This window comes from Hylobates moloch, unplaced genomic scaffold (genome assembly GCF_009828535.3).
Source record: "Hylobates moloch isolate HMO894 unplaced genomic scaffold, HMol_V3 SCAFFOLD_3, whole genome shotgun sequence".
Taxonomy (NCBI): Eukaryota; Metazoa; Chordata; class Mammalia; order Primates; family Hylobatidae; genus Hylobates; species Hylobates moloch.
In genome coordinates, this window is record NW_026652278.1 from 113,727,352 (window position 1) to 113,739,701 (window position 12,350).

A 12,350-nucleotide genomic window follows, 5' to 3' on the forward strand; every position below is an offset into this window, starting at 1 on the left:
GAGCCACTGTGGTTTTCCAGGAAAAGAGTTCACAAATAATTGTGAAACAAAAAGAATTAAATCCCTGAGAAGAGGTGCTTAAGAAGAGAAGTTATTTACTGCAGCAATATCTGAAAAAGTTTTCCCTATGTTCCAGACACTTATTTCTCTAAGGCTAAAATAATTCCACATTCAAATAGACAGTACATGAAGATGGGTTAGCTGTTCAGCAATTTGGGGGAAATATATATCAATTTAGATTCAAGAAAAAATACAAATAAATTTTAGAAGTCAACTGAAAAATAAAACCATAGAAGAGATAGAAGAAAATATAATTATATAGCATTTTACAGAATTTTGGAGGTTGGAGGATATAGTATTAGTTTGCCAGGGCTGCCATAGCAAAGTACTACACACTGGGAGGCTTTTCAACAACAGAAATTTATTTTCACAGTCCTGGAGTCTAGAAGTCATACATCAAGGTGTCAGCAGGGAACGAAACCAATCTTCAGAGGCTTCTCTTCCTGGCTTGTAGATCGCCGTCTTCTCCCTGTGTCTTCACATGGTCCTCCCTCTATGTCTGTCTATGTCTTATCTTGTCTTTTTATAAGCACACCAGTCATATTATCTCATTTTAAATTAATTACCTCTGTAAAGACCCTATCTCCAACTATAGTTATAGTCTGAGATACTGAAGGCGAGGACTTTAATACGAGTTTTGAGGGGACACAATTCAGCCCATAACAGAAGGAAACTGATCTCAAAAGGAATAGAAGAAACCACAAAGGAAAAAAGCAGATACGGTGGCACATGCCTGTAGTCTCAGCTATTTGAAGGCTGAGGCTCAAGAAGATTGCTTGAGCCCAACAATCCAGCCTGGGCAAAATAGCAAGGCCCCATCTCTAAAAAACAAACAAACAAAAAACTAACTTAAAAAAATGAAAAGTAAAGATAAACATTTCAATATGTCACAACAATGTTTAGATGAAAACAAAAATATAGGAGAAAAGAGTTAATATCTTAAAAAATAGTTCATACAAATTAATAATGAAGAAATACTATGGTTCTAATAAACAGGTAAAAAAAAAAAAAAACAGACAATGCTGGCAGTGCTTACCTTCCATTTAACAAGTGATGTCCACTGTTTAATTAATTGTGTAGAAGGAAAGTAAGAGTTTATTCTGGAGCTCAAATTTATTTTAAAACAGTGAAATGAGGCTATGATATAGCATCAAAACAATATAAAAAGTTTGCATAATATGATATTTGGAATTCTTTGATTTTGCACCTAAAAATGCAATTTATTATTTTTAAAGTACATACTATGTTTTGTTTCTAAATGATTAGTAAAGATTTCAAACTACTAGTTTTAAGTATTCCTCAAATAATTAATTAGCAGGGTGAGGAATTTTTATTCACAATAAAGAAAATGTCAAGTTAAATTACCACTGTGTGTCCTCGTTTTAAAGATGTTTTAGGGTATCAGAGATATCTTGGTGGTCTTTATAAAACTCAACAGAAGATGACTGCCTCTCAGACGTGACAAAGACCACTTTAGAGACAAATTTGCAGAATTACCATGCACCTCAGTAATTTATAACCTTATGTTATGGTGCTAAAGCAACCATTATGAGGAAAAGTTAAACGACTCATGGCTAAAAATAAAAGCAATTTAAACTGCATTAAAGTTAAAACCATCAACACGCTAGTGGTGGTCAGCTGAGTGACTGAGTCATGAGTAAAAACATTAGTTTCCCCTAACACATGGTATAAATTTAGAAATTCTCAAACCCTTTTTTAAACTGAACAAAGTTTTAAATACCCATTTTAGATTTTTTTTTGTTGGGGGGGGCGGTTCACTTTGTCACCCAGGCTGGAGTGCAGTAGCGTGAACCAGCTCACTGCAGCCTCAACTTCCTGGGCTCAAGTTATCCTCTCACCCCAGCCTCCTGAGTAGCTGGAACCACAGACACATGCCACCATGCCCAGCTAATTTTTTTTTTTTTGTATTTTTTGTAGAGACAGTTTCACCATGTTGCCCAGCTGGTCTCGAACTCCTGAACTGAAGCCATCGACCTGCTTCAACCTCCCAAAGTGCTGCGATTACAGGTGTGCACCACTGTGCCCAGCCTGATTTTGGGAGGCTGAGGCAGGAGGATCACTTGAGGCCAAAAGTTCAAGACTAGCCTGGACAACATAGTGAGACCCACCTCTAAAAATATATTTTAAAAACTTTATTTAAAAAATTTAAAAAGACACAGAAAGAACGAGTACCACCTTGGATGATGACATTAACCTGCTGAAACACCTCTATGAGCTCCAGGGACTAGGAACCCCTGATGTAGCATAACCCTGTTTGCCTGAACTATTTATGAAGACCAGAGAAGTTGAACGGTTTGTCCCATACCACAGTCATTAGTGTGACTTCAGTTCTCTTTAGACATTGTCCATAAGACAATTTATCTTCCCATTTACAAAAGCTGCTTTCACTTGGCTTGCACATTTGAAATATAAATATATTGACATATTGGGTAAGACAGTTATCCTACATTGTACCAAATTTGCTTTTAATAATCACAACATGTCATTTTCGTTTTTATTGTGCATAAACTCTGTAAAGATAACTGTGTACAATTTTTCAAAGTTTTCTCATTTCAAATCTAAGAACCCAAACTTTTCAACAGATTGTGACTTCCATAAAGTCACGGGTGCTCTGTAAATTCAATACAGCAGGCACTTACAAAGTACCAAACTTTTCAAACAGTAAGAAGCAGTTTGAGTGTTGCTTTCTTTTCTTTATCTGTAACTGAGAAAAAAATAAGAATAGCAAAGAGGTAAAAAAATGAGAGCTGTCCCAAGGAAAAAAGAGTCCTGGGGCTTTGACAATCCTTTAATTAATGTTTTTTTCTATAAAGTTGTTTTTGGTCCTGTTTAAATGCTCCCTTCTCTGAGTTGCCCCAATAAGTTCTTTGAGCTTTGTTTTCCCAACGGTACCTGTTAGAAGTGACTAGGGAAAAGACTTGCTGACCCAGAGCTATCTTTATCCTCAAGTGAAGGACTAATTCTGACAGCAATCCCCTCGACTAATCCTCATCTCAACCGTATGCTACCACATTAATACCTTATGCCTTAGTGTGAGTTCCCTAAAAGCAAAACCTAACAAGATTTGGATGTGGTGACTCACTACGGGATGCTCTCTAGAGAAAGGAAAGGAAGGAAACTCGAAAAGGCAGAGGAAGAATCTAAACCAGGATTTCATCTCAGCTTGAATCTGGCATCACTCTAATCCTTTCAGGAGCTCTGGAGCATGAACTGCACCAAATAGTTGGCCCCACCTTGAGACAAGGGGCCAGCCTTTTGTGCCCCCACCCATCAGTCACTGGCCATGGGGAGGCGGAGGCATCACATCCCCAGCAAGGCTGCTTCTTTTTAGCTGAGGGCAATTCTCCAGGGGAAGCGATTAGCTAGGAACTGGACAGGAGAATCTGGGAGACGGGTGCACTGGTCCAGTAGAGGGCATCTGGGCAGGGCATCAAAAACATCAACCACACTTACTACACCTTGTCATCACACCTTCTTCTGAAACAACACCTTGAAATGAATAAGGAAAAAGATGAAATATTAAAACTATACCAGTTTATACATAGTAAATAAAGAAAAAATGCCTGTTAGCTCTACAGTTGTGAGGGGCATGGACAAAAAAAAAAAAAAAAAGTCAGCTTTTTATCCACATGGTGTGGATACCATGAGGCTTATCTTTATACTTCTCTGATCTTCAGATTCCAAGGATCTTAGGCTGAATGTCCCCAGCTGAATCTGCCACTTTTTCATTCAGCATTTTTTCCAACCCCAAAGAAGAAAATTACAAAATATTCAGTTCCATAGCTATAAGCAAAAACTTTTCACACTTGGAATCCTGGACCATACTATAAAACTATCAGAAACATCTATTATAGAAACTTTGTATCTTTACTATCTTAACATACGGTAACATATAACAATAGAAAAATTCAATATTTTATTCAGTTCTGAGACACAACATAAAGTACATAAAGTTTGAAAAATGTTTAAGACAAATACTCTTAGCATGGCACAAAAGTTAATGAAATGTTCTACAATGGTAGCAAAACATTTATAAAGTTCCTTTCTTAACTCCCAAAAAGTAGAAATTAAGAAATAATCTTTAAAGAACTTTATGTAGTTCCATTTAATACTTATTTCTGTCTTCATGTCTAAAGAGCTTTTCCATGTGACAGCAATGATTTTAAAGTAGCATGTACTTAGTTGGTTTTAAGGACCTCTGAAAATCTTTGAGCTATGATCACAATTCATATTCCTATAAGACTTGACAGCAACTGACTGAAGAGACTCAGGATGTTAAACATAACTCTATGAGAGATTTAAACCTAGCTGGTTAAAAGTACTTTGAGTGTTTTATAGTCTCTGAAGTGACTGGGGAACTTACTGGTCTGTATGCCTTTTCCCATTAAAGTCAAGAGGCATTGCGGATATTACCAGCATTCAGCTCAATTATGTAGTAAGGCATATGTAGATATATCACAATATATTTTATATAGAAAGTGAAATTGGAATCATTTGATAAGAAACAAAGATGTCAATCATTGTAAGCAATGATGGCAAGAAATGCCTCAAAAGGAACTGAAACACACCTGGGGATGCTTGGCCATGTCTTTCCAAGTACGCCCATAGTCATTGCTCTTTCCTATTTCTTCCCATGAGCAGACCCTCCAAAACTCAGCAGGGAGCTCACGGGTGAGATATGAAGTCAGCTGTTGATATCTCATTTAGCATTAAAGCAGCAGAGGCAGAAATTAGATGGTTATAACAAAATGACAACCCTGCATAACCCCCAACTTAAAGGAAAATCACATTACTGAAAAACAACAAACGTAAGTCTAAGACAGAAAGCAAGCAGTCTATATTTTAGAAAAATCTTTAATGTGTTGTTTTAAATAATTCTATGAAACTTAAATATATAACGTAATTATATTTTTCATTAACCCATTTTATTGTTAAATTCTTCACTCAGGGCTCAATGGTTCTAGGATTATCAGTGACACCTAAAATTCTAAGAATGTCTTACCAAGTCATAGCTGGTTGTAAAATTTCTTCAGTTTCTATTAATAAAAAAAAAGATCTCTTCAGAACTTGGACAAGGGAAGGTATGCTACATAGTGAGGACTTTTTATTTTTATTTTGTTGGCAGTTCAGTTCAGTTGATTTCAACATTTATTGAGCACCTACTATGTACCAGGCACTGTACTAGATGCTGGAGACACAAAGATGAATAAGACATGGTCCCTGTCCCCAAGGAACTGATAGTCTCTTGGAGGCAAACAGATAGTGCAAAGATGTGGAGTTTACTCTAAAATGAATAAAAATTTCAATAATATAGTAATATTGGGCTTTTCAACACAATGGTATGTCATTGTAATGTCAAGGCAGACAAATAAAATGCATTTTCATGTGATAAAACAATAAAACCATTAAGAGCTAACTTTTAAAGATTCACATGATAAAGGTAGTTAATACTAAAAATTTACATCATAGTTTTTCAAGTATTTCATACTTAGAAATATTATTGCCCACATTTGTGCTATAGTCAAAGCCAAAACCAGGTTGCTGCATCATTCACATCTCAGCATGCTGGGATTCAGTTTCTCACTAAGTTTATGAATTAGAATGGCTAATTCCTCAGTTGCTTGGCTCTTGTCTTCCAAAAGTTCATAACGAAGGCTGGAAATATCTTGCTTGATTTCTTTTAATTCACCTACAGTATTGATATTAAAAAAATTATTGGTAAGTTGCTCTTTGGATTTAGAAAAGAACAAAGAGTGAAATTCTTACAATATCAATGTATTTGCTTCATAACTTCTCCAAGGTAGCTACTTCAAAGTTTTTTCTTTAAAATATTTAAGAAACATCTGTCTTTAAAGGTATACTGACCTTTGAAAAAAGCTATAAAAATAGCCCAGCTACATGTTTTAATAGTAACACTCAGCTTAAAGTATTGTCCTTTTGTTGACCCACATTTTAACATAAGGTGATTCTCTGTTAACTCATCTATAGCCAAGATACCTCCTTTCTGACTACAAGGGAGTCCCTTTGTTTCTTTCAAGTGTAAAGGTTGACACCTGCATCAAATATCTCCCATTGCTAGGATCAAAGAGAATCCTAGAAAAACTAAATTTTACTAAAAATGAATCAATCTATCTGACAGGCAAATAATTTTAAGGCAAATATGAAGTAAGGGAAAGAAAGAAAAAAGAGTAAGGAGTGTTTATTAGGGAAGGCAATGGCAATGGACATGAAGACATTAGTTTGTCCAGCACAAACGACTAATGCATAAGGAAGTAACAAGCAACAGTGCAATTGAGGAGTTTAGATATGATATCACTGACAATATATTCTTGAAGAGAATAGGAGAGTTTGGGCTATAAAAATAAATTGCTCCCATAATTCAGTTTGGCAGTATTTTGAGCACACGTATACTGCAATTAAAAACTGGATTCTCTTCAAGGAGAGGCAGTATTTGGTTAAAAAAGAAAAGAAAAGAAACACTGGATTCTCTTGCCAGTGACTGTAATGTAGATAAACCACTGACCTTCAAAAGTGAATGTTGGAGCAAGAATTTACCTTGAATCTAAGAAATGATTCTTCAAACCATTGACTTAGCTTTTTATAATAGAATGGCATTTAAAACACACCTTTGATGATATTTCCTGGTATCTTTAACATGCTTTAAAGTATAATTTCAATATTCTTCTATTACATAGAAGTCAGAGCCTTTTTATTTGAAAAGAATTCTAACTCTCAGGAATACATACAAAACATTTGAGGAGCCCTTTCCTGGCAAAAAAAAAAAAAAGTGCTTCCTTTGGCATACGGCAATATAAAAGGAATAAACTGATCTTATTTGAAATCATGAGGCAGACTTCAGTGGAAGGAGTGGATTCTCACACCATTCAGTACTGTAGAGGACCCCCCTGCCCCACTTCACCTTCTACTATCCTTTCTTCCTTGTTTCCGACTCATGGGGAGACTACAACCTATGTGTTGTATTAAATATTTAATCTGCCAATTCAGGAAACACAAGTTACTCAAACTCTTCAGATTTTAGTTTCCTCATTAATTAAATGAGGTTATATGACACACTTTCTTAGTAAGAACTTTGTTCAAAACTCCAAATTCTCATTGACTTTCCTCGTTTGTGCAAGGGCTTGGGAAATGCTTCTTGTTTTTTATGCCGTTTTGGCCATACAATTCTTCCCACTTTGTTCCTCCCTTCCCACCCCCCATGGAGGTTACAGTACAACTCATCAGACTTCTGCTTTCTAAACTACAACCTCATTCCAATCCTTTCTCCTGAGACAGTTTGATTAGGTCACCATGATTAGATTTTTGCTAGTTATCAATTATAAATTCACAGGTTTCTCTTCTACATACATACACTATTGGATTGATTTACATTTAAAATGGATTCCTTGTATTAATCAAGTAATGGCTTCAAAGCCTATGAACAATTTTATTAAGTTTAGCCCTTTCCTCTTTTATCAGTGTAGATAGATTTAGTGGCATCTCATTGGTGTTGGAAGGTACAGTTTCCATTTTTAGGGCAACTTATTTCTCCCTGGTTGATTTCTTTCCAACTCTGGGCCTGTGTTTAGCTCTACCTCCTAGACTTTGGTAAAAAATTTTTATAGTCCAGACAGATGCCCTGTCTCAAATATGCCTTAAAAAAATAAGCTTGCTTAAAGTAAGGAGGCAGGGGGGAAAGTGAAATTCAAAAGAGAAGCACTAGACAAGAAAAACGGGTTAAAAATGTGTTTCTGAACAACAAAACAGAGGTTTTCCTGAAGACATGAATTCTGTTTGAGTCACTGTTCTTTTATCTGCTTAACTGGAAAAATGTTAACACTAATGTGAGCTCATTGAAAATGTAACCACTACTACTGACTACCTTATGTCGGAAGGATTAAAAAACTCCTAGAAAGATATCAGTCTTTACATTCTAAGAATCAGGGCACTATGAGTAGAGATAAATTGCCTCTGATCAATATTGTAAATAACTGTTTATTTTAAAAGATGAAGTTTTAGAAACGTAACATAAGATCCTCCTCCCATCTTAGAGGCATCCAAACTATAACCTGGGATTGGATTTTTAAAATATGCCTCAACACGAAGTTTTCCAGGTTCATTAAGTTAGTTAAAAAAGGATATTTCTTAAGCTGGAGATGCTTACCTTCATTAACTTCATCATTTTCTTTGTCTACTTGTGCTTTCAAAACATACCGCTTTATAAGTCTTTTCATTATCTGCTGTTGGGCAAAAGTAAATGATTAGATCTCCAATGATACACATAAGTGCCCGAATCCTATTTTCCAAAGAGGCTTACATACCTGTAAAGCAAACAACTCAGGGGAGAAAAAAATTTTATAACTATGTATAGAAAAATTACGCAGGTTTCAGAACTTAACTCTCTTAATGCCTTCTACTGAGACTTACTGCATAATCCACCAATACTTTTTTTTTTTGCCTCAGAAATGGAAGAAGCTTTTAAAAAGAAGTTAAACTTGAAGATTTGAATTCATGGCTTCTCTTTCAATTAATAGTTTCTTTTTAAGTTACATTGACACTACATTATCACCCGTAGACACTACCTTATTTCCCAGTATTTAGAAAAATACATCAATGTATACTCTATATAGAGAATTTGGAAAATATACAGAAGAACAAAATAAATAAATGAAATCATTGGCAACCTCACCATCCAAAGATAATCACTGTTTTCATTTTGGTGTACGCCCTTCCAATATCTTTTCTTTAAATTTTGTATATATACTAATTACTGTATTATATTTTATGTTTTCTAAATACCATATATTTTGTTATATTGCAGGCTTTTCTCTAATAGCAATATATAGTGACTATTTTCAGTCTAAATAAATGCTCTTCTAGGATAACTGTTTACCCATATGGAAAAAATTAAATTGGAGCCCTATTTCATACCATGAACACAAAAATTAATTCAATTTGCATCTTAAATGTGAAAGACAAAGCTTCTGAACCCTTAAAAGAATGTATTATATAAGACAGTATATTTACAAATTTGGGGTAGACCTGTATTTTTTTAAAAAACAGGATTAAAACTTCTGATTACAATAGAAAAGTGATAAATTCAACTTCATTACAATTTAAAATTTCTGTTTAAAGAGATACCATAAAGAAAGTGAAAAGGCAAGCCATAGACTGGGAGAAAATATTGGTAATGCTTGTAATTAAAAATAATTTAGATCCAAATATATAAAGAACTTTAATTCAATAAAGAAAAACTCAAATAACCCGATTTTAAAATGGGCAAAAGACAAACAAATGTTTCACAGAAATGGAAACGTGAAGGGTCAACAAGCTTAAGAAACAATTTCAAACTCTGTTGCAGGGAAATACAAATTATGACTAAAAGGAGACACAATTTTACATCTAATAAAGAGAACGATTAATAAATCTGGTTATGCCAAGTATTGGAAAGGATATGGATCAGTGGGGACTTTTATATTTTACTGGCAAGACTGTAGACAACTTTGAAGACAATTTAGTACTATCTTTTTAGTTTTTAAATTGATTTCTATTAAAAAAATTTTAGAGGTGGAGTCTCACTGTATTGCACAGGCTTGCCTCAAACTCCTGGGCTCAATGCTGTCCTCCTGCCTCAGCCTCTCAAACAGCTGGAGCTATATGCATGAGCCACTGCATCCAGGTGGTATTATCTTTTAAAGTTGGACATTTGCATACCCTTTCACCTAGAAAGTCCACTTCTCAGTGTAAGGCCTAGAGAAACCTTGCAGGTATGAACCAAGAGACATACAACAATGTTTGTAGCAACCCTGTCTGAAATTGCAAAACACTGGAAACAATCTAAACAAATATTAACAAGAATAGACAAATTGTAGTATTTTCAATGTAATGTTATTGTGTTCATTAATGAAATTAATGCACCATAACCACACACAACAGCGTGGATGAATCTTAGAAGCATAATGTTGAATGAAAAATTCCAGTTGCAGAAGACCACAAAGTATGAAGCTATTCTTATGAAGCTCAATAACAAGTAAATCTATAGAATATATTTTTAGGAATACTGACACATATAATAAATTATATTTGAAAAGAAAATCAAAGCAAGAAGAGGAGAAACCCAACTTCAAGATAGGGATTAACTCTTAGGTGGAGGCAGAGGAGTAGGTAGGGAGGTGCATATAAGTAGAGGCAATGGACGGATAATGTTATCATTGTCAGGTCAGTGGTGGTTTCATAGGTGTGAATGTAATTATGCTTCATAATTTATTTTACATTATACATATTCTTATGCATGTAACAAATATTGTATATAAAAGATAACAAAGGAAAGGGAAAAGACCTGAACTAAAATGCAGACATAGCGAGAGTAGAAAATATATACTTCAATTTTAAGAAAGTAGAAATTATGCCAAGGTCAAGCAAAAGAGAAGAATCCAGGAAGATTCAAAATGTTATGCAGAGAATAACAACTGAGAGGGCCCATGCTACTGAAAAGGAAAAGCTCATTTTACCAGTCACTGTAAAGACATAAAACCTGTTGAATTTTGTAGAAATCTAGATCCCAGGACAGACTCACAGCTGGATGGATCTTAATCTGGACTGATTCATTCATTCAGCAAATATTTATTGAGAGCCAATTCTGTGGCAGGTACTGTACCAGGTGCTAGGAATACAACAGTGAACACAGTCCCCAGTCCAGTGAAACTTCATGTTGATATGGAACAATTCACAATAATGGGTGAAAATATCAGGGATCTGGTTAAATTTAGGGGACAGTGAAGACAGATTCCTATAAAATGAAAATACAAAGTTACGTGTATCAGTTAAAAGCAGCTTGAAAGGCAGTAATACAAATTGGTGGAAAAGAAATGACTAACAAGTAGTGCTGAGACAAGTTGAGCCTCTGCACAAGGCAAGAAGGTACCTGAGATTAGACAGAAATCAGTTTCCCCACACATGACACTACCTGGTAATAGTCCATCCCTTTGTTCATGTTGGAAAGACAGTTCATGAGAATTCTAAAATGATTTGCAGCTCAGAGAAGGAGACAAAGATTGGCCATCCCCATTCTATTAGGAAGCTTGTCTAGTAAACTCAAGACAGTATTGTGTAATAGGCAACAAAGACTCTTGAGGTCTCTCTCCCCCTATCGCAATAGTTCCCTAATAAAATCTGTTTTTCCTACTTTAGCTGTCTGGCTCTGGTTTTCTTTAACACAGTTGAGACTGTGAGTTGTAAGAACAAATCATGTAGTTTTGAGTTGTGACTCCATCATTCACAAGCTCTGGAACCTTGGTATCTTAATCTGTGTAATGGAAATGCTAGACTGTGTCTTGTAAAAGAGACAGTACATGTAAATTACATAGTAGGTGCTCAAATAATATAACTATTATTCTTTCATTATTATCTATGCTTCTGTAAAGCAAATCTTGATAAATCCATCTTAATGATGGTACCATAAGCAGGGACCATGAAACTCATATGTAACAAGTAAAAGTACCATTTTAAACACTACCTTTAACTAAATTTCCAACTGATTCTTTAATTAAAGCTAGTACCAAAAATTAAACTGACAAATAACAGATTCATCTTTTTACCCTCTTGCTCAAATTGCTAACTAACTAACACAATAGAAGTCCATAGATTAACTTCCACATTCCACAAACCTCCAGAAATTATGTAGCTTTCTTGGTACAAGTCTGTGAGTCACTCTTTAAGGAAGCCATTCTAACTCTATAAAGACTATTGATTTTCTCTGTCCAGGGTATGGAAATCCTAGAGAGAGTTTCCAAAACTGAAATTGAGTGGTAACCAGGTAAAGATCCCAGGTGGTACTTACTTCAAACAGTCCTTCCTGCAAACAAACCCAAGTTCATTTTTCAACCCTCCATTAAGACTGAGAGAAGAAATAAGATGTGGGCGGTTGAGTAGCTGCGGGGTGGTTGGATACCTTCCTTCCCGAAAGGAGTGAAAGCTTTTCTTCTCACTTGGTATTTTTTACTGATTCAAATTCAACTAATAATTGTTAAGCACTCTATCAGGTACTTTTACATTCATTCTCTCACTTAATTCTACAGAGAAGCCAAATTTGACTGTCATTAGTAGATTTTGTACTATAAATTTTAACAATCTAAGAAGTGCAAATGAAGGGTAATAAGACCAATGTAGACAAATAGAAAAAAAACTCAGAATTATAGAGTAAAATTTTAGAATGGAAAAGGACCTTGGGAATCATTGTTTTTCATGTTTTTATACCACTCATGAAACTTTGT

General features: G+C 35.0%; 1 protein-coding gene across 4 annotated transcripts in view; it reads right to left on the bottom strand.

The window, feature by feature from the left end:
- Window positions 1-351: 351 nt before the first annotated feature.
- Window positions 352-12,350, bottom strand: part of TRPC3 (transient receptor potential cation channel subfamily C member 3) — a 77,206-nt gene continuing 65,207 nt past the window's right edge. For 2 of the 4 annotated variants that reach the window (XM_032146695.2, XM_032146684.2), the window contains 2 exons: window positions 8,243-8,318; window positions 352-5,770 (listed from right to left, as the gene is read on the bottom strand). In XM_032146695.2, the coding sequence (XP_032002586.1) occupies window positions 5,628-5,770; window positions 8,243-8,318 (219 nt within the window). In that variant the 3' untranslated portion in view covers window positions 352-5,627. The remainder of the gene's footprint in view (window positions 5,771-8,242; window positions 8,319-12,350) is intronic. The other 2 variants (XM_032146705.2, XM_058436718.1) reach the window with 1 other exon arrangement.